The sequence below is a fragment of the Bos grunniens genome, chromosome 9, assembly GCF_055505025.1.
Source record: "Bos grunniens cultivar Pamir isolate PY7600 chromosome 9, Bosgru_T2T1.0, whole genome shotgun sequence".
Taxonomy (NCBI): Eukaryota; Metazoa; Chordata; class Mammalia; order Artiodactyla; family Bovidae; genus Bos; species Bos grunniens.
In genome coordinates, this window is record NC_141173.1 from 67,022,324 (window position 1) to 67,049,400 (window position 27,077).

Consider the following 27,077-nt stretch of genomic DNA (forward strand, 5'->3'; position numbering starts at 1 on the left):
TCCTGTGTTATACAGCAGCTTCCCATTAGCTATCTATTTTACACATGGTCTAACCAACTGAGCTAATCAGCAATGAGGCTGACACATACACATTGCCATGTGTAAAACAGATAGCTAATGGGAAGCTGCTCTATAACACAGGGAGCTCAGACTGGTACTCTGTGAGGACCTGGAGGGGTGGGGAGGGAAGGAAGCTATTTACACAAGGTAATGTGTATGTGTCAGTGCTACTCTCTCAATTGGCCCCACTGTCTCCTTCACCCACTGTGTTCACAAATCCATTCTCTATGTCTGTGTCTCTATTCTTGCCCTGCAAATCAGTTCCTCAGTACCATTTTTCTAGATAACATATATATGCGTTAATATACAGTATTTGTTTTTCTCTTACCAACTTCACTCTGTATAATAGGTTTATAGGTTCATCCATACTGAGGGTTTGTATTTTTGTCCTAAATGCTATATATCCCCTATCTGATTTAAGATTGATAAAACATATAAGACTAAGTTGAAATGAACACGACATCAGATCAAATCAGCACACAAGTTTCTGGGTTAGATTTCAAGTATTGTAACTGCCTTTCTACAATTGGCAAGTGCATGATAAAGAGATGGTACCTGTCATAAAATCTCCCTACCACTCCCTCCCTGAGCAGATCTTAACGTTAAAGAAAGCTTGCTGATATTCCATAGTGACTTTATGTTGCTTCAACAGTTTAGAAATCAGTTCCATTGCTTTTTTTTTCAGAATTTGATAACAGTATCTCTATGGTGTTTGTTATCTTCCAGGTTAGCATTTTAGTTCACTTTGGAAAAAGCTGGAAGTTCAGAAGTGTCATATATCTACCATATTTCCATTGATTTTTGGATAATTTATATTCTAGAAGCCACTTACAGCTTACTTAAAGCAGATTTCAAGACAGAGCTTTCCTTTTTTGCTTCAGAGAGAGAATCTAATACTCTGCAGACCGCTTGAATAGAGCAGAGTTGTGAACAAATTAAGATAATATCTCTCCCACTCCAAGCCTCCCTAAGCTGTGGGAAGACTTTCTGAAATAATAGGTAAGTAGAAATCCTAACAGGAGGCCCAGTCAGCTATCTTCTATCTTCACTTATGACAGTGTTGATAAAAATAGCTTATCACCCTTACATTAAATAGGGGTGTTTCTTAAAACACTGAAATGAATTTAGGAAGGTTGTGGCATGTCTGCCTATGGAAATATCTTATAGAGTAAATATTCTACATATTACACAAGGTATGGGACACTATATTAATTTCTGGCTATTTTGGTGTAAAAAATGCTTACTCGAGTGCATAGAAATAAAATATACATATATAATTGTCACTCCCCTATGAAAGTTAGGCATATATCAAGAATTGTCTTGCAAAGCTAACAGACTATCTCCTATCTGTAGCTGGGCTGCAGATATTTCTCTCTTGCATTTTAACATTTGTAGGTGTCTAGTAAGGTTTTTAGATCCTGAGAACTTTAGGTACACCATTTTCTGGCAACAGAGCAGAGTTGAGAGGGAGCAACTGTTGATGTCTGACTTCTAAGCTTATTACGTAAGGACCTGGAACCCAAGAGATCTCCAGGTGAATAGTAAATGAGCTCATCAGTAGAGAGGCAAACATGTCTTTTCTCTCTCCTGATCCAGGTAGAAATACCTTCCTTTTTGTGTATCTCCCAATGTTAGAGACCATTTGTTTGCAAAACAGCAACACATTCATGCAAAATCCTTTTCTTTCTTTAAAGACTAAATATTAGAAAAAAGGCTAGGCAGCTCAGACAAGAAGGTGAAAACTTATTTTTAAGGTTAGAACTCAAATTCTCAGTTGCTGTGTGTCTCTGCCCACCCACTTCCAACATTTCCCTAATGATAATACATGGGAAAGGGATCTATAAAATTCCATATCATGACAGCCATTTAAGAAGTTACTGACATGGACATAGGAGGCCTTTAATTGTGAAAAGCATGGTCACTTTTTAAGAATTCTACCAAGACATCTCCTGCTTAGGACACAGCTGAGTGGGACATGGCCATGGACATGGACTCCACAGGGAACTCCACAATAGTATAAAGTATCAATTTTGAATAAGAGTATTAAAATAAAAAACAGATTTAGTGTCCCATCCTTCTCCCCAATCCAAGTGTCTCTGGATGAACTGGCCTCTGTGGTGGTGCCCGTACAGAGCAAGCATGACATTTTTATTTCCTGTTGGAGACAAAAAGAACTCCTTTTGTTCTTTGCTTGAACTTTGGAGGCCATACAGACCTCTGAGCTTTGTGGTCAGTAGTATTCTTGGTGACTTTGGTTAGGTGTGAGTTTAATCCTGTGACTAGAAAGGAAATCAGGGTCATGTAGCAAAGCAGAATCCTTCAATTAACATTGAACATTACTGGGAAACCCAATCTTGGGTGAGTTTGTAATTTTTTTGTTAAATGCATTGTGTTTAAATGAAAATTAGTCTCCCTAGGAAAAGATGAGTTCCCTTATCTAAATTCTTACTAATGAATGTCACAAATGTTTTAATAATGTACACAGCAAATGGAAGATGGCCATAATGATAATGCTTTATGAGAAAATCAATTAATGAGGAACAGTAAGAATGAAGTGCCAAATTTTCCTTGCCATGCCATCGGGGAAGCAATGTGTTCAGTGGAAGAGAGTAATTTATCAGACTCAGATTTTTTTCTTTTTTCTTTGGCTGTGCTGGGTCTTCATTGCTGCACGGGCTTTTCTCTGGTTGTGGTGAGTGGGGACTATTCTCTAGTTGCTATGTGTGGGCTTCTCATTGCAGTGGCTTCTCTTGTTTGGGAGCACGGGCTCTATGGTGCATGGGCTCAGTAGTTGTGGTTCCCAGGCTCTAGAGTACAGGCTCAACAGGCTTAGTTGCTAAGTGACACATGGGATCTTACTGGATCAGGGATCAAACCCATGTCTCCTGCACTGGCACGTGGATTCCTTACCACTGAGTCTTTAGGGAAGCCTCAGACTCAGATTTACATGTGTTGACAAAACATTTACCCTCTCAGATTCAATTTTATCACTGGTAAAATTGGGATGACAATTGCTATTTGTGTTATATGGAGAAATAAGGAAATTTATATTACATAAAATGGTAGTGACATAAAAATACAGTAACTTAAAAAAAAAAAAGTTGGTGTTAATTCCCTGTCCTTTTTTTCTCTCCACTCATTTGGAATTTTGGAAATTCAAGTTAAAGAGTAAAAATGAAAGAAATTTGTATCTGGACATCAGTTTTATTTTTAATAGATTTCATGTTGTCTACTTTTGTCACTGAGAATAGGGTATTTATTTGGGAGTGAAGGCATGAAAATTAAGGGGAGAAAATGATGTGTAAACAATAACTGCTGTAATTATAAAAGTTTTATTTCACTCTTACTTTAATTAAATCTTCATAAGCACCATGTCATGAACTGGCAATCTAAAAAGAGGATACTAGAATGCTTTAGTCAATAACAAACTGCAAGCTGATGATGTGAAATTACAGCTACACGGAGCAAGTGTACAAGATCACATTTAAAAAGGTTCACTTGAGAATCCCATGATGATGCACAAAATAGGAATCTGGCATCGATTCGTTCACACTTTGCTCAGAACTCAAAGCTTGTGCATGTAAACATCAAAAGAAACACTGGATCACCTTGACAGTTTACAGTTTGCTAACACTTGACTGCAGAAGCATAAATGTTGCAGTTTTGATTTTTTGACCAGTGCTTGGTCATAGGCTGAAAAGACCAATCCCTTTAAAATTTAAATGATGCTTAAAGGTTATGTTCAACATTACACAAGTCATCAGCAAGGCCTTTGAATGTGTGCAGTTCTCATAATGATTACCAAACCATACTGACCTAAGGAAATCATGAAAAATTATATATTTTCAGCAAAATGTTTTAATTTGGTCCTACATTAAAAGACCCAAATGCCAAGGTGTTTTACATAAATTTAATTCACAAGCATGTACACAAGAGAATCACTTTAAAGAACATTGCTTCCTGATTTATGAATTAAAAAGTTTATCCTCTACTTACACTAAACATACAAAAAATAATCTACAAAAATTGTTTACAATTGATTTTAGTGAAAGAAAAACCTTTCTTCAAAAAAAAAAAAAAAAAAAAAAAGATTGTGTGGTGGTAGTATTTTAGCCATCAAAAAAGGAATGTAAGTAACCAATAAATATAATGTGCTTTCTCCATATAGACATATTTACACTTGAGTCTTTGGCTTATGGTTTTTTGTTTTTTTTAAGAAAGAACTTTAAATGATCCATCCATCATTGCACATTAAAAGAAAATAAGCCAGTTATATATATTTATATATTTATATAGAGATCTGCTACACTTGAAACATATAAAAAATGAACTTTCCTATGAATTTGCACAGCTTTTCTTTCTTCTTCCTTGAAAGTTTTAACATCTTTTATCTGAAAAAGGGAGAAAAATGCCACAAAGGAAGTATTAATTCATGCAACACGTGTTGGCTGCTGTACCAAAACCAGGAGAGAAAACGCTGCCTATTCACTGTACAAACACTGATAAGTTTTCATGTGAATCTGCTGCTTATGAAATATAATTTATGTGGCATGAAATGTTGATGTTCTCATACAGTAATAGAAACTAATTGAGTGAGTCCTTTTTATTAAGATACACAACTTCATAAGAAAAATACTTTTACCTCTCAAATGTAAAAGTCTCCCGCCCCCACCCCCCCACATTAAAATCTTTCTGCACAGGTGTGACAGGTACAACAGCTGCTGGCTCAACAGATGAATGGGTTCTGTTGGGATGCACTCTGAAGTCTCCAACTAAGACGACTCCAGGTACTCCAAAGCCACGTCATAGCAGAAACGGTACTGCTCCTGAAAGATGTTAAAACAGAAAGGTGGACTGAAGTCAAGAAAAAGGCAAAGAATGGAGAACACATTCAATTTAGATTATTCAAGAATTACGAACTTTTTTTTCCATAGACAAGTTTAACATCAAGGCATATACTATTTTACATTTGAGTCTAATGATTGCTGTTTAAGAAAAAGGAAGTTGATGTAAAAATATATATTGTCTTTGCCTCATATTCTGTATCAAATTAAAAAAACATCAGTATTGCTTATTTGATTATAACAGTAATACCTGATCAGTACAGAAAAATTTCCAAGTATAGAAAGATTACGAATCAGAAAAAGTTTCTATAAATCTATTATCAGAAATAACTGTTTTAAAATACTACCTTAGCTTCAGACCATTTTTATGCATGCTTGAAACAGTATTTTAGAATAAATATAATTGCATACCTATATTTGAGGATATGATTTTATATTTTATTTTCTGTTGTTTAGCATTGTTATATATTTTTTCTCATGTTATTTAACACCTCTTTTAATATACATAAAAGTCCAATATATGGATTGACTATAAGATGACATTTATTTTTTATTAATTTTAAATAATCCTAGAGTGAACTTGCAAGTAATTTTTCTCCACACTTTATGTATTTTCCTTAGTGGTATAAATAAGCCAGTTATTTCAAACTGCCATTCCACAATTCCACATTCTTAATTTCTTCTTCCAGTTTTATTGAGATGTAATTGATATATAGCACTGTTTATGTTTAAGGTGTACAGCATAATGATTTGACTTACATATGTGAATATCTAAATTCTTAATTTTTGACATAGTTTTTGTTCCATCAGAGTATTTAATTAAAAGTTTCAAAAATGGTTAGTGGTTCCTAACTTTTTCTGAGCCTACTTTTATCAGAAAAATTATTTCTGCTGCCTTTATTTAAGATAACTTGGCTGACAATAAAACGTTTTTGAGTTAAAACCGCTTTTCCTCTCAGTCCATCTATATGCTGCTCCGTTATGAAGAATTTAGAAAAATTCGGAGACTGCATTACAAATTATGACTTGTAACATGTAGTAAAATCTTCTCAATTCAGTCCAAGTGGGTAAAATTTAGGCTGAATTAGAAAACAATCTAAAACTCATGCTATTTCAAAAGAGAACTTTTGGGTATCTTGAGCAATAAAAGAGGGAAGTAAAAAATTTCCCCAAGCAATCCTACCCTATTATCAATCCTACCCTAATTATCAAGTAGGTGTGATTTAAATTAGCCTACCACTGTGGCAAGTACACCTCAAGAACCAAAAAGTGCTTGTGAATAGTTACATCTCTTTAATCAGTCTCTAGCAAATTGGTTTACATTCTGTATTTTCTTACCAAACTCGTCAGTTCAATTCAGCATCACAAGGAACTAATCATTAACCTTGATTAAAAACAAATCAAAGGACTGGGTGTTTAGACAAGATTCATGGGACATGAGTGTAAAGGTAAATAGTAACTCTTAAGAAGGTTCTGGGAAAAGGAAATGGCACCCCACGCCAGTACTCTTGCCTGGAAAATCCCATGGATGGAGAAGCCTGGTAGGCTGCAGTCCATGGGGTCGCTAGGAGTCAGACATGACTGAGTGACTTCACTATCACTTTTCACTTTCATGCAATGGAGAAGGAAATGGCAACCCACTCCAGTGTTCTTGCCTGGAGAACCCCAGGGACAGGGGAGCCTGGTGGGCTGCCGTCCCTGGGGTCACACAGAGTCGGACACGACTGAAGTGACTTAGCAGCAAGAAGGTTCTAGAATGGCAGAGTTTAATCATAGGCTTTTTTTTTTTTTTTAAGGAACAGTAAGAAATCAGTTAAATTTGGAAGTATAATTTGAATTCTGAGGCCAGAAGTGATCTTGCTGATGATTTTAGGAAGACTTGATCTGAGAGACAGAAGCAGACTTATATGAAAAAATATTCAGAAGGCAGAGAGTTTAAAGACCTAACCATTACCAGCCCATTTTGTAAACAGACCTCAGAGTTTTACCTAAAAATCCCTCAAATCTATCCGCCTTCCTCCATCTCCATTGCCAACACCCCGGTCAAAGCCATTACCATCTTACTGGGATACCAGCAATACCTAAGGTATGAGCTGGAAGACAGGGGCTTTGAAGACTTGTCAAAGGGGAAGAAGTCTGTGACTTGCTCTTAAAAATGAAACCGTATAAATGTAACTCTTCAGATTTTGTCTCAGGAAGCAACGTACCACTTGTGTGAACAATCCATGAGCAGGAAGTGGTGAAAATACTTTAAAGGTTTATTGAACTGCTCATTTTAGTTATCTGATCATCTTGATAAATGTAGGGCAAGCAACAATGATGTCTTGGTTTTTCTGGTTTACTTCTCTGTGAGCATAAACTACACAGCTGCTCCTGACCTATTCCCACCATTCACATATGTATAACTCACAGACATCGCTTTAGACGTTGAACATGCTAAAAGTTTAACTTGCTTTCTTCCTCTGCACATAGCTTCAAACAGATGAGTTCCTACATACACATATTAACACCTCCCTGCTCTTATTTTGTAATCTGAATTCTGATTTTATGAGCCATGGCTAATTCAAGTAAAATCACATGACTACAATCTAAAATTGGTAAAAGGTGAAAACTATCAATGGCAATAGTTTAAAAAATTATAATTTGACCAGAAAGGAGGAATTATAGATAATGACTAAAATAAATTGCATTTGCCCTTTAAAAACACTGGGTGTCTAAAGCGCTAGATACAATCTAGAAGTATATCCCTCAAAATGTTTTACCAGTTAACTCAATATGCTTTAAGAAATACCAAGAATAAAACCGAGATGACAGGATTTTTCTTATTACAGAACCATTTATCGAAGTTTACTGTAACAAATATTTATTGCTCAAAATAAAAAAAAAATCCTATACATTTTCCAAGTTAAATGAAATTAGTTTTCATCATTAGCAGTTTATACAATATGTGACTAAGCTTATGGGTTTAGAAGGAGTTACTTGGCAATTCATCAGTTAGAGCAGGAAGGTCCCCACAAAGACTCATTTACACATTTCATTCCCTGGGAATGAAGTCAGATCAACAAGTAGGTATATGACTGATTAACCTCTACCCCCTACTTCAGCATCCAAGACCGTGACTCACCGGGGCTTCCACCATGTTTGGCTTGCTGTTCCTTAGTGTCTTGACTGCATGGAACACGTCAACAACATTTTGGCGTTTCACCATTTCAACAACAATGCCTATAGCACAGAACATGCCACTTCGCCCGCCACCATTTCTGAAAGCAAAGAAAACAAAGGTGTTTTCTAGATGGACGTTTTTGGTGACCATAGGTCACACAATCATATATGTTTTGGAAAAGAAAATATTATGTTTTTAATTTCCCCCTTGTGTTTTAATTTTGCTTCACATGTGTACATGTTTGTGTGGAGGGCAGAGAGGAAGATACTTGAGGATGGTATTAACAGCTTATGCTTAGGGCCGGGACACGCTATAGGCATAGATTGCTGCAAGCTAGATACTTTGAGATTTTTATAGATTTGTGCATAGTGTAAATCAGAAAAGTTACTTAGAGTAGTGTTCAAGAGTTTATATGATAACTATATAAAATCAGTTTGAAAAATACAAAAGTTGTAGTAGTGAATTATAGAATTGTGAAACAGGAAGATTGTTTTAGAAGAATATCTAGTTGAGGTCTGTAAGATGGGAGTTACTCTTTAGCAGAGGAAAAAAAGAAGGCTAATGATGGAACGAGCACCACGGCCCCCTGAATGGCCCAGCCAAGACGCCATACTCACAGGCAGTGGATGATCGTCCGGCCCTCCCCTTCCTCACATTCCTCCTGCCATTTTTCCACCTGCAGGATCAGCTTCAAAAATGACCGTTTGGAGCCAGGCACTTCTCGATGAGAAGCCCAGCCTAGATATTGAAACTGCTGCACCATCAGATAACCTTCTTGTGGCTGTTGAGGGAAAAAATATTTCTATGTAAATAAGTTAGGGCTAGAATTTTTACTAGAAAGTAAAAGGTTCATGGCTTCCCAGGTGGGTCAGTCATAAAGAATCCACCTTCCAATGCAGAAGATGCTGGTTTGATCCCTGGGTCAGGAAGATCCCTGGAGGAGGAAATGGCAATTCACTCCAGTCTGGCAGACTATAGTCTATGAGGTCACACAGAGTCAGACACGACTTAGAGACTGAGAGTGCAAACAAGTTTCATACCAATTTACACTATGACATAAATGACACATTAGACTGAATCTAGCTAATGAAAGTCCAAAATATGTACATGCCAGGGCAGGAAGATTCTAAATTACATGAGAATTATCTTCATATAAGATTCTCCCTGATACTCCATATTCAATAATCAATTACTATGATTATACTTAAATAACTTTCAAATTCATCTTTTCTTTATTGCCACTGATATCATTGTATTCTCAAATCACAAATCATAATAATTACTTCCTAGTTGATCTCCTTGAACAAACTTTGATATCCTTTCAAACCATTCTTATTGTAGACATCATGATTTAAATGCAAATATGATCATGTCACTTCTTGATTTAATATCTTCCAAATGATCTTAGCATAAAACCCAAACTGCTGCCATCATTTAAAAATACCTGTAAGATAAGGCTCCACTTCTTCCTTCAATTTCCCTTTATTCTAATAAGCTAGTCAAGGTCTAGACACATTTGCCTTCTCTTAATCTATTTACCAAGTCATTTCTTATCTTGGGAACTTTGCATATACGGAACCCTTTGCCTTTCTCAGTCCCAAACAGAGTGATCAACTTGCTTTAGGTTTGCCTTGGACTTTTCTGGTCTTTGTGCCTAAATTCATGTATTCTAGGAAAACTTTCTGTCCTGTGTAAACCAAGGTAGCTGGCTATCCCATGCCCAAATAGCTCCTACTAATTTTTCAAATTTTGTCTTAAATATCATGGCCTCAAAGAAGTCTTCTCTGATCATCCAGCTTTGTTAGATCACCCAAAGCCTCTGTATTTTGTACTTTTTCCCTACAAAAATTTCATTTATTTGTAGATAAATGATTGTACAAGTTGTTTAATGTTTATCTTCCCTGATAAAATATAAATTCTTTAAGGACAAGAAAACCTCTTTTTCCCTTAAAATCTCTTATCACTAGAACCTAGCAAAACTACTTTCCAAGTAATAGTATTGTTGAATAAATGAATCAAGACATTAAACCCTCAAGTGAAAATATAAGGAAGAATTTGTATGTACAAGTGAGCCATATCATAAGGCATCAGACCTGAAGCTCCACATGCAAGGTTCATACATCCTTTGGTGGGACAAGGAACTACCGAGTTTAGCACCCAACCTCTAGTTGGCATATACTAAATATATGGTGAGGTGAATGATATTAAATAATGGTAATAGGAAAAGAAAGAAAAATCACACACTAATAAGTGCTTGAGTACCAAATATAGATGAAAATAAATATGCTGACCCCCCCAAAAAAAGTAAAACAAATTTCAGTTCCTGTTCCTAGAGTATTTTTCATATAAACAGTTCGATTAACAGGTAGGTTTTACTTTCTTAGTTTAGTAGCTACAGTTTCTCAGCTAAAATATTAGTAGAACCATAATGTAACAGATGTGCAGACATAATGAGATTCTTTAAATTAACATCTAAGATATGCATGAGTATTATGACATGATTGAAGTTATCCTTTTCTTCCCCCACTGAAATGAACAATAGAACTGGATATGATTTTATTCTCTACTTATACACATATAGACATTAATCAGAAGCACATATAGTCATTTTGATGTGAGGAACACTGTAACATGACAATTTTAATTACACACTTAAAATAATACACGTACATAGAACTGCTGCTCTAGAAAAGAGTACTCTTTGTCTTTAAAAAGAGAGAAAATTCCATAATTCCATGGGAGGTACTACTGATTTCTTTTCAAATTCTCCTTGCTATGTGGTTACATAATCTAGACAGATTTTATTAGTACTTTTTGGTCTTTTGAAGGAGAGACCCCAGGCAGTTTGTCACTGATGGCAAAACACAGGAAATGTCAAGGAAAGAAAGGTTCCCGAAGGACAGTTGCTACTTTGCTGCTGGGAAAAGGCAAGGGCTAGCAGCACTGCATCGAGCTACATATCTGGGCAGAGCCAGAGGCTGAGCCATTCAGAGCGATGAAATTGTAGATGAGTTGTAGGAGGAGAGTCAGGGACATATGTGATTTAAGCAGAACTGGAATAGTGACACAGATCCCTTCTGTAATGGCTGATCCAACACGTCACTTTCTCCTGTCATCAATATTATATTCCTGTTTTTCAATTGCATACCTCTTCTGGGCTGGATATTAATGCTAATAAGACTTGACGTTAACGTTGAGATAAATCTACATATACTCAGAGGCCAGGCCCAGACAATCAAACTCAACTGAACCAGGGAATCTGCATTTTGATTTCCACATAGAATACAATAGGTTAGTAACTGACCCAGAAACCTAGCTTCCAGCATTTCTGATTTCCTGTCTTTAGAATGCATTTTTATTGCCGTTCTAAATCATAAGATGATTAGTAGCTTTGGGATTGATTATATAATTTCTATTAATTTTACTCTCTCTTTTGTCTGAAAGGAAATGTACCACACTATGTTTGTAATCACCTGTTCTCGATCAATTCAGTTAAAAGCATTAATGACTTACTCTTGTTAGATTGCATATCCTAAAAATCCGGTTTATTACATCACAATCCATTGAACAAGACATACATTCCACTTGGATAGGACCATATCGTAGCGTCCCTTCTTCTGGCCAGTACTGAGGGCAGCCCTAGATGTGAATATTTTTGAAAGAAAAATAAAATGAGCCTTATTTTTTTTCTAATTAGGATAGCATAAAGCAGATGTTAGCATTTTATTACTACTTTATTAAGTCATGTGTAAGTATACAAAAGAAACCCATAACCATTAACCTGGGACAAGTCGACTTCATTTAACATCACAATGGAGGTACAGCCATAATCATACACTAATCTCCAGAAATCTTTCACAGTGTTTGGCAGAGGGTATTGTGTGACGATGAAAGCAGCTGGTTGCCTGTAGCTCTGTGAAAAAAACAAGGTAGACAGGGAAAAATAATAACTTAGAATGAATAATCAGTTGTACAAGCAGATTCAATACACTTCAAGGTAGGGCTGGGGAGACTCAACATCTTCATATGGAGATGAAGTCAGCCTTCTGCTCCAGCCGTGGAATAACAGATTTGGACCACTGAAACATACTGCAACTAGTAAGTAGTCAGTCTGATAGTATGCCTTTGATGCCTCAGCAGCAATTCAAGCCAAGAATTAATTTTGTTGATAAAAGTAAATATACGACAAATACCAAAAAAAAAAACAAACAAAAAAAAACAACCAAAAACTTCTTGAGGCTAAGATCCTTTGTGAGGTACCTGTTGGGCTGTTTTAGTCTTAGTCTAGAAGACTAAGTTTAGAAGGCTCTTAGTCTTCCAAAGACATAAAATTTCTGTGTGTGTGTCTGTCTATGAATATATGTCTATCAGCTATCAACTGTTATAGAACTGTCTGGCTGGCTCTTCTCCACTCCAAATAAGAAAAACCACATGTGCCTCAAACTCATGTGCTTTTATATTATATTGACATTATCAACACATCTTGTAGGCAATTCACATCCCATAGTTTTCTGGGAATTTCTAATGTATATCAATGATCAGAATGATAGTTTCAATCATTTAAGTGAGGGTGGGATGATCTGAGAGAATAGCATTGAAACATGTATATTATCATATGTGAAACAGATCGCCAGTCCAGGTTCAATGCATGAGACAGGGTGCTCAGAGCTGGTGCACTGGGATGACCCTAAAGGATGGGATGGGGAGGGAGGTGGGAGGGGGGTTGGGGATGGGGAACACATGTACACCTATGGTTGATTTTTGTCAATGTATGGCAAAACCACTACAATATTGTAAAGTAATTAGTCTCCAATTAAAATAAATAAATAAATAAAAAGATTTTTCAAGTGCCACAGAGTAAAACTAATGCATTCCCTGGCCCCAGGTAAGAGGGAATGACTCCTTATTGACCCAAGGCCCCCTGATTGGGACACAATGCATTCTCTCTTCCCAGAAAGAGGATAGATTGATCTGGCCAGATAATCTGTCATTCTACAGACTAATGATCTACACTGAAACAGAAATATATATTTCTATGTAATAAACTAAGGATTTGTAAAAATATAACTAGACAGCTGCCTGAGATAGATTTCTTTAATGCTGATAAAAATTGTCAGTGATCTGCTAACTCAGTTGTATCATATTACTCTTTAAGTCCTTCAGGTGTCTCAACACTAGTGTAGAAACTGACCTTTGAGCTTCATAGATCCTATCACCATTTGGGAAATGCTGCTAACCATAGCATTTCACTCCATGGATGACTGCAGGATAAATCTGGGGAGACAGTAATTCACCAACAGCTTCTACTTGACCTTAAGACCTCAAAAAGTCACACCTGGAGCTGGGGTGAGTGCCCTCCTAAGGAAGATATGAAGGCTTATGAGAAAGGATCAGAAGAAAGAAATAAACTTTCCTTCCAATTAAATGTCTGCTCCATAGGAAAGTAAGTCAAGGGAGATGAAAAGCCTTTTATTCCTTTTTTGAGTCATAGGGGTGGGGAGACAGAAGAAGAGAAGACGATATGAGAGAAGACTGAAGATTTCCTATTTCTTTCCTCTTTAAGTGCAAGAGTACATCTAAGGGTTTGATATCACATGATTCTTGGCCATACCTCATAATCTTCACAGGCATGACGAAGGGTGTACGACACTTACAATGGGGTAGAGAGGAAGGGAAGGTGAGAGTGTTGAACAATGAGCCCCGTTCTTATAAGCCAAACCAAACCTAACTTTTCTGTAGTCCCAACCACACTACCAAATCCACAGGGCAGTTTCAACTATAAAATATATGTGTTGAATCACAGTGAGTTAAACAGAAGATAGGAACACATAGAATACAAGGTTCTGTCTTCATACTGACCAGAAAACCACCTGGAAATTAAAAAATTTAAAAGAGATGTCAAAGACAAAAAATGCCTAAATATCTTTCCTAATGTTATTTTCTTTTTCTCACCCTTTTTCATTCTAAACATAGACTGACTCAGAAAAAAAAAAAAGGTCTGTGTGTTTTCTCTATATTTAGTATGTTTGACTTTGCAGATGATTAAAAGGCAAGAAAAAGTATAATGAGGATCTAGTGTGACTTCAGGGGACAAGAGTAATAACTAGGCAAGACTCTGGTCACAGCAAGAGTAGTAGCTTTCCACTTGAGCTTACCTTTAAACTATTCTGCTCTGTAGAATAAAGAAGAGCAAAGTAACTGGGTGAAAATTAGAAGTGGCACATAGGCTTTGACAAGCCTCTACTATCAGAAACTAATTTTGCAGAACTCAGTAGGAGCAATAACTTAGAAAGCTTCATTATTCATCACCCAAGAATGAACCCTGACTCTGGTTTCTCCTTATTAAGGCTCCATAGTCTAAAGGGCAAAAACTAGAGATGCCTATGAAGGAAGGTGATAAACCAAAAGGATGCTGAACTTAAAACCCTTCTTGCTTCTTCCCAAGGTAAGCAAAACAAGATGGAAAAAGACTACTTTAAAATTCCATTTCCATATTGGTGTGTCTTTGGGATGCTGACATGTGAGTACATGCTGTACCATCTACAATACAAAGACTGGAGTAGGGCAAGAGAGTTCTTTTCATGATGATTGATGTGTTAACATGGTATCTTCCATGCCTTCGCTTATATCTTATTAATTAATAATAAATGAAACAAGTTAGCTATAAATTATTGGAATAATTATTAGTTAGCTATAAATTATTAGTGTCAGAGATGAAAGTTTCCAAATTAACACAATTTCAGTAGAATATGACACTCTGATTTAAAAAATTCATTCCTAACTATATTCAAACTAGATAAGCATGACTCTCTTTCCTGAAAATAACCAGGATGAAAACTATCACCTGCAGATATTTCTTGTACAAAAATTTTATAACAATTGAAAATCAACTGTCAAACTTATAGTCAAGCCTAAAATTTATAGTGCCTAAGAACCATTGTAAGGGAAATTCAAAATCATTGTCCAAAAAATTTTGTATTACAATGAATGTTTCTACTTTTCCTTTTTAGGCCATTTAAATTTTCTTGAAAAGAGAACCTAGCCAGTGTTCATCAATTTTGCAGCTTTTCATTACATTTTACACTAACAAAGAGAGCAGTCTCTTACATCCATAAGAGCAGCATTGATGTAGTTACTACTCTCCCCATCAATTGTAATTAAAAAAGGCAGACATCTGTCAGGTGGCAGCATGTCCATAAAACGGTTCTTGTCATGGTTCCTTGGCAGGCATGCTATACTGCAGTCCTCAGCTTGTAGTCGAGGGGTGACTGAATTCAAGGTCTGGAAAGAAAAGGGAAGCCAGGTTAAAAGACAGTGACCCATTTCATAGCATAACACGGATCTATCAGGCATTTAGGAGGCCAAGTAGAAAGAAAAGGATTTGTGCAAGTCAATGACATTTGCCATGATGACAGGCTGATAGACTTCATAGTTAAAGCTCCTAAAGCCTGAGAAGTGACAAAGATACAATATACACATTGTTCAATGTACCTCTCCTTGAAAGGGAAAGGGATGCTAAACAACACAGCAACCTGCGAAAGGTATTGTCTAACCAAAGAAAATGCAGTCAGAGCAGCCCATGATGATGCCCATCATCAAATTTATAATTTGTAATAACATTTTAATGTTCCAGATTTGAGGACACGCTATGGCCAAGAGCACTGGGCAAAGAATCAAAGTATTAGGTTTTTAGAGTTATTCTTGATTTCATAGTCAACAGTTTTGGGGATGTTTTAAGGGCAGTGAAAACATTTGGGATTATTTAGAGATGATGTTTTACACAAACTCCAGCTATTATTATTAACGTGCTTGAGTGACACAGAAGGTCAAAATCCATAAGACTGCATTTTAAAAAAGATTGTAAATACACACAAATTATCACTAAATTTGACTTTTATGGTAGCTTTTCCCCATACTTTTCCCTGAGTCTGAATTCATTCGTCCTTCAAAATACAGCAGATATGATATGAGCTCATTAATACTAAAGTTGACTCTATAACTTTGTATAACTGTATAATGAAAGAGACACGTATTATATTATACTTAAAATAGGGTCAAAGGTTACAAATTTGACTTGAAAGACATTCCTTGGAAGAATTAGGAATGTACAGGACAACTTGTAATAAGTTACTCATAAAAAGTCTCTAGAAATAATAAATACCTGGAATTCATCTTTGAGATGTGAAGAGTTTGTCTGGGAGTCTATTCTAATCATATCAAAATATGCAGCTTTAAATTCACAGACAGGTATGGCAGTTTCTCCACATAAGCAGGCCTCTAAAATGGCATCATGAATAAAAATGTACTGTTCCTATCAAAAGAAAGAAAATTTTCATATTTTAATACAAGTTTCCTGTCATCAAAGAATTTTCTCTATATAAAAATATTAATAAAAATACCAGTATTTTTTCTATGACTTGATGAGTTACTATTGATGCTATGGGACAAATACCTACTATTTAGTTTGATAAATGTTGGAAAGCAAACCAAGAAAGACCACCTGAGGTTAATCAACAATCAACACACCTCTGTCTGGACCATATTGATACGACGAGATCTTAAGGCTTTGACACAGTTGTAGATGTCAACAACACCCTCTCTTTCAGCCATGTCCAGCATGATGTCAATCACAATGTAACAACCAGTTCGTCCAGCACCAGCACTGAAAAATAAGCAGATCTAAAGAATTGCAGGAAGCATGTCTATACAAATTGAAAGACCCATCCGATTTTCAAATAAGTGGAATCAAATTGATTCAACAAAGTATAAGACATAATTTGTATGTACTGTGTAAATGCTTGTTAATGAACAAATAGCTTCAATGTAGAGAACCTACTTTGGTGTAAACTGAGGACTGGAACAAATTAAAAAATATAAACTTTGTAAATCAAATTGTGTTTTGAAAATCATGTATAGATGGCACTGAAGTTTCATAGCTCTTATACACAGTCTTCATTTTACAAAAATTTCAAGCTCATAGAATTGATCAAGGAATGGATTTATGCTTTAAAATTTCATCTGAGATAGAAAGACTCATACTGATGTCGTTGTGGGCACTCTAGCAAAATGCAGCGGTGCTGTCTTAGGAAGACAGTTTCTGGTCAAGGCAAAAGAACATTAATCTAAAACCTTTAAATGGAAAATCTGAGGAGTCACATTTCAGGGGAAGTGTTAATAGTGAGGGTGGGGATGAAAATGTTCGTTATTACTGGGGAGGAGACCAACAGTAGAAAGAATATTTACATGGTGATCCAAAGAAAAAATGAAAATAAATTGTTAAGTATGAAATATAATTCTTAACAGGTCACAAAGATAATACTATCTTCCTGTATTTAATTCAGTAGTCGAATCATAATATACTGTTGATTATTTTACCCACTGGGAAGATTTCTCCAGTTTTATACGTATAAGTCAATGGAGCAAAAAGGTATAGTTTGGATTTTTATGGAAAAATCACTTTGTAGTCAGCTCCCTCTCTTCCGTAAGTTCAGATGCCCAAGTGGAAGTAGAAAATGACACTTGTGTTTCGAGAGCATATCTGAGACTGTTGGAGCACTACTGAAGCAGGCAATTCACAGGAAAGGAAAACTCTATGATAAGTCAAGACACTACATAATTGAAAACCCATTTATCTCATTTTCTAAATGCATAGATAGACTATTAACATTATTTCTTTGAAGTCTGGATTTGGTCATTTCTCTTAAACTTAATTGTTCTTTAAGAAATTTAAGTCAAAGGTATTGTGGCTATCTCTGTTTTTTTTTTCTTGCCTACCATCTTCTCAGTCACTGTTCCCAGGGTTTGAGACAGGAAAGTAATTTAAGAGTACATCAGATTTGTTGAGGAGGATTGAATTGTAGATTTTTTTTTTCAAGGTACACAGTATCTGATCCTAATGAGACGCCTTACTTTTATTTCATTCTCTGTTGTTTTATTTTTCCCCTTTCATATGTGGTCATTTAAATACTGAATAGGCTGGACTTTCAGGGAAAGAAAAATGCTTAAGCACAACCTATTATGTACCTTGGAAAGGATAGTATTTGAGAATGGTGTGCAGCATTTAGGAAAAGCTTTTCAGATTCAGTATATATTTTTCTATTCATATCTTAAAATGAGGCCATGTAATTTGCTTTTAGTGTCTCTGGGTACTTGTTTTAAGAGAAGTTTCTAATCAAAAGAAAGTCTGGATAATATTCACATTTTTCTGGCATATATATGCTGGATTTTACTAATGTAGTTTTCAAGGTCCTCTGAGGGATGGCTTTTAAAAAATTCTTGAAGTAGATGTTTTACAGCACAAATTCTTGTAATTTAGGCCAATTAATAACTTTGTATGCCTCAAATATAGTTCTAAAAGCTGGGATTCTATTAGGAATTTACTACATTGGCAAGAACTCTCTGGCTTCACCTACTATTCCACACTATATAGGCTTTGCAAAAGTGATCAAAAAAATCCACAACACATATGCAGATGTTGCCACTAAAAGGCAGAGTTTCTACATTCGCAATTATGGACAATACTACACACATTAAGATGAATGCATTTATTTCTGAAGTTTCTTTTATAGCCTCCTTAGGAGCTAACTTTTATTTTATTGCTGTTTTACCTTATCTGTTATACTTGCAAACTGGAACCTTGTAAGCATGCATTAGTTTTTGTGTTTACAAGCCTTGTTTGGATACTTTAAAAAAGCTGGCTGCACAAAGTCAATGTCGATTGGACCACCACTCACCTGCAATGCACAACGATGGGACCAGCGCTGGGAGGGTTGGAGAATTTGACCCGCCGGATGAAGGACAGGAGGCCAGTAGCATGGTAGGGCACGCCATGGTCAGGCCAGCCAGTGAAATGGAACTGTTTAACTTCACGGATCTCATTGTATCCCCTCTGTGCAAAGACATAAAGAAGTGTTTTCAAGGACCAAAATAGAGCCATTAAAGACAACCATGGGTACGAGACCTGACTGACAATGAAAAAACATAAGAAATTTATCAAAAATACTGCTTTTGCTGAAAAAGGATGCTGACATGGCCTACGAGCTTACCTTTATTTTCAGACAACTGCCAAAGAAAGAAAATAAGAAGTCTTGCTCAGTTCTGTAAGTCTGGGTAAATTTTATTTACCCTGACAGTCTGTTCCTTATTTGGAATGACAACACAAAAAATGATTAGGGGAAAAGGAAGAAACGGGAAGTTAAAATGCTGCCCTGTTGACCCAACGCACTGAGTTCTCAAGTGGTGTATAAAAGCAACTTTCTGCTTCTCACCTCACAAAGAGATTTTAATGCTTTGCTTATCCATGTTGAAAATGGTTTTGAAGCATGGCATGTAGGGATTTTCCAGAACAGTGCTACTCTAGATGGGTTTGTAAAAATATACAGACAGCTAAACTGTTCTTTGGCCAGCCTATTTTCTTAACTCTGTGAAATAAATCAGCACACAAAGGATTATTTATAGCAACAAAAACACAAACTGAAAGAAGCAAACATCCATCGCTGTGCCTTTCTCCTATTGGGTTAATTTTTAGAGAGACATTTAAATGCACATTTCAAACTTTTCCCTTCCTTTTTGTTAAAAGAAGCCCATAGATTGTATGAACAGCACTTGGAAAATTCAGATGAGATGCTGCAGAGTTTATTTTTAAGAATCCACATTTGTGGCCCCTCAAGCACCACTATAGTCTATATATTTACAACTCTACTATGAACTCTGTGAAATCTCAATCTCACTTGTTCCTCAGAAAAGGTAGAAAAAATTGCATGAAATAAATGAACTAAATGAGAAATTTTATCTTTAGATTCTATCCTAAATATCACCAAAGCCTTGGAAGCCAGAGATCACATCTTATAATTCTTTTTCTTTTCTGTTCCAAGTACAAAACCCCACACAAAGCAGGGCTCAACAAATAAGTATAACAGTAACAATGATAAACATCACTATGGAATCATACAAGTAAAATCACTTTCTTAAGTACTTTTAAAGTCAACTTTACTGAGGAAGGCCATACATTGTTCAAAGATCATCTCCTCAGCATTGATCCTTTTGCTGGAGTTGCTGTAAGGGTATTGCTCTTTTTAGAAAATTTTAATATCTGGCAGTGCATGTTTTCTTATTGTTCATTTTACTTAAACTTTCCTGAGTAATTTTCAAATATATGGTTTTTTAAAAAATTACTCTTTTCCAGTGTTTTTTATATGAGGAAAATAAATTAAAAATAAACCCTAGTAATGAGGCTATGGTTTTTCCTGTGGTCATGTATGGATATGAGAGTTGGACTGTGAAGAAGGCTGAGCGCCGAAGAATTGATGCTTTTGAACTGTGGTGTTGGAGAAGACTCTTGAGAGTCCCTTGGACTGCAAGGAGATCCAACCAGTCCATTCTGAAGGAGATCAGCCCTGGGATTTCTTTGGAAGGAATGATGCTAAGGCTGAAACTCCAGTACTTTGGCCACCTCATGCGAAGAGTTGACTCATTGGAAAAGACTCTGATGCTGGGAGGGATTGGGGGCAGGAGGAGAAGGGGACGACAGAGGATGAGATGGCTGGATGGCATCACTGACTAGATGGACGTGAGTCTGAGTGAACTCCGGGAGTTGGTGATGGACAGGGAGGCATGGCGTGCTGTGATTCATGGGGTCGCAAAGAGTCGGACACGACTGAGCGACTGAACTGAACTGAATGTTATAATTAGTATTGTATCAACTCCATAAGGAGGTATTAATGCCAAGTATTCCCATTTTGTGACATGGGGCATGTCTCCATTTATTCATATCTTTGTGTCCTTCAACACATTTGTAATGGTTTTATTCACTTAGGACCTGTTTTTTTTCTTGCTAAATATATTTCTAGATACTTCAGAGGGCTTCTCAGGTTTCTCAGTGGTGAAGAATCTGCCTGCAATACAGGAGATGTAGGTGCAATCCCTGTGTTGCAATGCTCCCCTGTAGAAGGAAATGGCAACCCACTCCAGTATTCTTGCCTCGATAATTCCATGGACAGAGGAGCCTGGTGGGCTATAGTCTATGAGGTCACAAAGAATTGGACAACAACAAGAACAGATACTTAAGAATTTTTGTTATTATGAAAGAGATTTTTAAAAATCTATATCTTTATTAATAATATAATGAAATATATCTTGAATTAGTCACTTAATTAATTTTGATTTTCTTTTTTAAATTTTCTAACTAGCTTTTTTTTTGTATAAAATCATTACACCTTAAAATAATTTCACCCTTTTTAATAGTTTTGCCATTTATTCCTTTTGTTGTCTTATTTAATTTCCTAGAGCTTCCAAAAATGTTGGACACTAGTGAGCATGATTATCCACATTACATCTCTGATTATATTAATAACTTCAATGCCTCTAGTTTTTCACTCCGTAATATGTGTGCTACTGGTTATTGTTGAAACAGCTTTATCATGTTTAGGGAGTCTCCTTATTCTTTCTAATATAATTAGAGTATTACTATAAATGACTTTTAAATAAAACTAAGTGCATTACAATATTTATTAATGAAATCACAGGATTTTGTTCCTTTAATGCACTGAGATAATGAAATATTCTTCTAGATTTCCTACCACAGTTGTAAAATCCTTGAATTCTTAAAAAAATAATCATGATAAATCATGTAGTGATCTTAATTCAGTCCTGGATTCACATTTTCAGTATATCCTGAATTAAACTGGTCTGCAATGTATGTATGTGTGCATACTTGAGAAAGAGAAACAGGCAGAGATCTAAAAAGAGAGACAGAGAAGAGCTTGAGAGAGTCCTATCTTTATGTGGTTCTGTCATCACAGTTCTGCTTGCTTTTAAAATATATTTAGTTGGTTTTAATGGTTTTTCTATGGCCTAAATAGTTTGATTAACTTAGGCATTAGCTATTCCTTAGTTATTCTTTAGAGATTAAAGACACCTCAATTATGAACCCATAATGCAATTTTAATGGCAAATTTCAACACTCTTATTTTCTTTTACCAGCTGTTCAGATACCGATCTCTCCTTGGGTTAAATACTGGAAATTATTATTTCCTAGGATTTCATTGTATCTAGACTAAGATCTGTCTCTAAGTTCACACATAATATAACTTTCTTAATAGCAGGTATAGCTAGAGCTCTGTCCCTTTTGTCACATATTTTGTTTTGATTGCTCTTCATTTGGAATTGACAAGTAGTTTAGTTACTTTATCGATCTTTTCAAGGAAATAGATTTTTTATTAAATTTATTCTTTTTTGTCAGTGTCTCATTTTTATATCGGAGAAGGCAATGGCACCCCACTCCAGTACTCTTGCCTGGAAAATCCCATGGATGGAGGAGCCTGGTAGGCTGCAGTCTGTGGGGTCGCTAAGAGTGGGACACAACTGAGAGACTTCACTTTCACTTTTCACTTTCCTGCATTGGAGAAGGAAATGGCAACCCACTCCAGTGTTCTTGCCTGGAGAATCCCAGGGACGGGGGAGCCTGGTGGGCTGCCGTCTCTGGGGTCGCACAGAGTCGGACATGACTGAAGCGACTTAGCAGCAGCAGCAGCATTTTTATATTTATTTTTCCCTTTGTGTTATTGACTTTTTTCCTGATATTCTAGTTTAACTGTTTTTTTTTTTAAAGATTTTAGACTATTTTTCAAAATAGAAATCACTTTTGATTATATATTTTTCTCCTAACTTGTAGAATATTTTGATATAAAATTATTTATCTTCATAATATAATTTTAGTTCTGAGGCAATTGTTGTTCAGTCACTCAGTCGTGTCTGACTCTTTGCGACCCCATGGACTGAAGCATGCCAGGCTTCCCTGTCCTTCACCATCTCCCGGAGCCTGCTCAAACTCATGTCCATTGAGTCAGTGATGCTATCCAACCATCTCATCCTCTGTCATCACCTTCTCCTCCTGCCTTCAATCTTTCCCAGCATCAGGGTCTTTTCTAATGAGTCGGCTCTTTGCATCAGAAGGCAATAGTTCATTCAAAGATTATTCACAAGAGGACTTTGGTGATTTCTGAGTCTAATTTAGGGAGTTGCTGGTCAGTGATTTGTTGTTGTTTTCCACTGGATTTTGGAAACATTTTGAATTTTTATTATGTATTTAAGTTTCCTTTATAACTAAGTTTGTGATTGATTTCTTTTTAACTCTTTATTTTATATTGGAGTATAGCCAATGAGGGGCTTCCCAGGTAGCGCTAGTGGTAAAGAACCTGTCTGCCAATGCAGGAGACATAAGAGAGGTGGGATCAATCCCTGGGTGGGGAGGACCTCCTGGAGGAGGGCATGGCAACCCACTTCATTTTGTTGCCTGCAGAATCCCATGAACAGAAGAGACTGGCAGGCTACAGCCCATATGGCCACAGAGACTCGGACACCACTGATGCGACTTAGCATGCACGCAGAGCCGATGAACAGTGTTATGATAGTTCCAGGTGGACAGCAAAGGCATGATTGACTTTTCATAAGCTTAAATGAAGTTATAAGAAGAATATATATTCCAAATTCTTTTGATGATAATGGAATCTAGCTATTCATTAAATCATGTTTGATGGTTCTTTTCTTGAAATCTCCTACATCTTTGCTTATTTTGCTTGATTTGTCTAAGAAATTCTCATACATACTTTATAAATGTGATAATCATAATTATATTGCTCTGTATACTGGTAATTTTCCACTTAATATTTCCCCTAATTATTTTTTATGTTTGTAAAATTACTTTTAAATATCATTTATAAAGAGTGGTATTTCTAGATCATGGATGTATAACTTTATTGTGGACATTTACGGCTATGTAAAATATCTACGACTATATATGAAGTCATTGTGAACTGAAAGTCAAAGTCGCTCATCCGTGTCTGACTTTTGCGACCCTGTGGGCTCTACAGTCCATGGAATTCTCCAGGCCAGAATACTGGAGTGGGTAGCCTTTCCCTTCTCCAGGAGATCTTCCCAACCCAGGAATGGAACCCGGATCTCCCTCATTGCAGATGGGTTCTTTACCAACCGAACAATTAGGGAAGCCCATGAAGTCAATTGTAGTTTAAATAAATTTCTTAGGATAGGTGCATGGAAGGTAAAATTAGTGGTCAAATGATATCAATATTTTAAAATTCTGTAGATAAATTGCTTTACTGATTTACGGAGAGCTTGTGTGCATGTGTGCTAAGTTGCTTCAGTTGTGTCCAACTCTGTGCGACCCTATGGACTATAGCCTGCCAGGCTCCTCTGTCCATGGGATTTTCCAGGAAGGAATACTGGAGTGGGTTGCCATGCCCTTCTCTAGGGGATCTTCCCGACCCAGGGATTGAATCCATGTCCCTTATGTCTCCTGTACTGGCAGGCATGTTCTTTCCCACTAGTGTCACCTGGAAAGCCACAGGGTTTATGGCAATTTAAATATGATCAGCAACACATGAAAATATGTCTCATCATACTCTTAAAATCAATCCGAATTATTATTATTTTTCTAAAAGTGCTTGCTGTTCGGGATGGGGAACACGTGTATACCTGTGGTGGATTCATTTTGATGTATGGCAAAACCAATACAATATTGTAAAATGATTAACCTCCAATTAAAATAAATAAATTTTTATTAAAAAAAAAGGAAAAAAATGGTATATCAGCACATGAGGTTAAACATTTTCAATAGGCATGTTAGCAGTTGCTTTTTTGTGGGGCAGAGATTCTAGTATTTCCTTTATATTTATATTAAAGCTATGAGTTAAGAATAGTAAATAATCACAATTTCTTTGTTGTGTGTGCATCTTTTAATTAATTATTTTGATACAGATAATTTTATACTTTTGTGTGGTCAAATTTATTAAACTTTTCTGTAACAATGTATGTTATTGCTTTTATGTCTTACTTTAGTCCTCTCACACTGCCCACTAGCTTTAGTCTTTCTGAACCTATTTAAAAAAAAAAGTCAGATTGTATTACTCCTGGGCTCAAACCCTCCAATGGCTGGCTACTTTTACCTTTCATACAAACTAAAATCATCATAGTGGCTCACAAGACCTCACTTATCTGGCTCTGTAATTTCCCTGACTTTAAATCACATTTCTTTCCCTTTCATTTACCTATCTCTCAATACCCTAGACTCCAGTATATTTCTCACTGCGACAGGAATATCATGCCTCTAGGTCTATGAAATCACAGTTCCCTCCATCAGGAATATTCTGCCAGGGACACTCACCCTGGGATATAATCCTTCCATGGGATATATTACTCTTTCCCTCACTTCCTTCAAGCCTTTATCACATGTTACTTTTTCAACTACTCCTTTCCCGATCATTCTTTTAAAACTGTAAACTATTCCTTCCTCTACCTCAGCAATGTTCCCTGTTTCCATTCCCAACATTATTTTTATACATGGTACTTTTCAAACTATATGATGTATTTATTTATTAACTTTTACTGCCTTTTTCCCCTCAACAGATTATAAGCTCCACAAAAGAAAGGGTTTAATGTGTCTTAAGGTTCAGAAACATGCCTGGTACGTGTTATGCTCTCAAATAAATACTTGTGAAATGAATAAATAAATAGATGGATTTTATAGCATCCTTAAAACAACTCTTGACAGGGATGTATGGCAAAACCAATACAATATTGTAAAGTAATTAACCTCCAATTAAAATAAATAAGTTTATATTTTAAAAAAAGAAAAAAAAAGAAACAATTTCAATATACTTAATATTGTAGAACGTTAGGGTACTTACCCTTTCCAGGGTGAATGTCCTAACTACATATTCAGCCAGTGGTTCCATTTCTACACAAGTTACTTTGAAGTCACCATAAACTTCGGTATCATCAGGCCAATACTTATAGCATTTAACCTAAATGACAAAAAGTATATATAGGTCAACCTGAATATATAATACACATTAACCAAGATGATTTAATTTCAGTGATAACTCTTCAGGTCATAGTTAAAAGACAGTTTAAAAATCCATAAATAATAAAAAAATACATAAATAAAATAATCTGTAACACAACAGATAGAAAGATTTTGTGTAATCTCATAAAAACATACAAGCCTGACAATGCAACTAGATTCTAACATAAAATCAAAGTTTATTTACTTTAATAAATGAGAAATCAAATAATTTCTTAGCAATCAAAGACTCACTTAGGAGCACTCAGTTGAAATGCTATGCCTAAGAAAGTTTTTCAAACAATTGAATGGTATTCTATTCTAAGTGTGTTATGGATTGCTGTTCAACTTATACTCATATTTTATAATACACAGGGTGTTTTTTGCCTCTTACCCGGCCAACTTCAACTAAATTTGTGACCATCACAATGCATGCAGACTGTTCTTGCCAGATCATTCTCCAGAAATCATACACTGTTTCATGAACTGGGCCTATAAAAAATGAATTTGAATAGTATGTTATCAGAGAAATTTTGTAGTTAAAAAGAAGTGTAGATAAGAAAAAGGACAATATAAACTAAATGAACCAAAGTAGAAAACATAAAGGCCTAGCACAAAATGTCATTAAAAGTATTTCAATTCAATTCATATCTAAATTCACACTAAAGGCAAAAAAATAGATATATACAAGTTTGTTTGCTTCAGTTTGCCTTCTGTGTTTTCAAATTCAGAAGACACCACTAATTTTTAGGGTACTTATATCTGTCTCTGTTGTTGTTGTATAGGCCACTCAGTCATGTCCAACTCTTTGCAACCCCATGGACAATAGCCCACTAGGCTCTTCTGATCATGGGATTTCCCAGGCAAGAATACTGAAGTGGGTTGCCATTTCTTCTCCAGGGGATCTTCCTGACCCAGTGATCAAACTTGTGTCTCTTGCATTAGCAGGCAGATTCTTTATTCACTGAGCCACCAGGGAAGCAGGGGCTATATCTGTCTCTGCTGCTGCTGCTAAGTCGCTTCAGTCGTGTCCAACTCTGTGCGACCCCATAGATGGCAGCCCACCAGGCTCCCCTGTCCTTGGGATTCTCCAGGCAAGAACACTGGAGTGGGTTGCCATTTCCTTCTCCAATGCATGAAAGTGAAAAGTGAA

At 36.1% G+C, this 27,077-nt stretch overlaps 1 protein-coding gene across 9 annotated transcripts in view; it reads right to left on the bottom strand.

Moving 5' to 3' along the window:
* Positions 1–3,373: 3,373 nt before the first annotated feature.
* PTPRK (protein tyrosine phosphatase receptor type K) overlaps positions 3,374–27,077 on the bottom strand; it is a 619,180-nt gene continuing 595,476 nt past the window's right edge. For all 9 annotated transcript variants that reach the window (XM_086317874.1, XM_086317871.1, XM_086317869.1 and 6 more), the window contains 11 exons: positions 26,319–26,416; positions 25,770–25,886; positions 18,801–18,955; positions 16,594–16,729; positions 16,229–16,378; positions 15,175–15,348; positions 11,849–11,980; positions 11,581–11,706; positions 8,685–8,848; positions 8,029–8,164; positions 3,374–4,886 (listed from right to left, as the gene is read on the bottom strand). In XM_086317874.1, the coding sequence (XP_086174000.1) occupies positions 4,833–4,886; positions 8,029–8,164; positions 8,685–8,848; positions 11,581–11,706; positions 11,849–11,980; positions 15,175–15,348; positions 16,229–16,378; positions 16,594–16,729; positions 18,801–18,955; positions 25,770–25,886; positions 26,319–26,416 (1,442 nt within the window). In that variant the 3' untranslated portion in view covers positions 3,374–4,832. The remainder of the gene's footprint in view (positions 4,887–8,028; positions 8,165–8,684; positions 8,849–11,580; positions 11,707–11,848; positions 11,981–15,174; positions 15,349–16,228; positions 16,379–16,593; positions 16,730–18,800; positions 18,956–25,769; positions 25,887–26,318; positions 26,417–27,077) is intronic.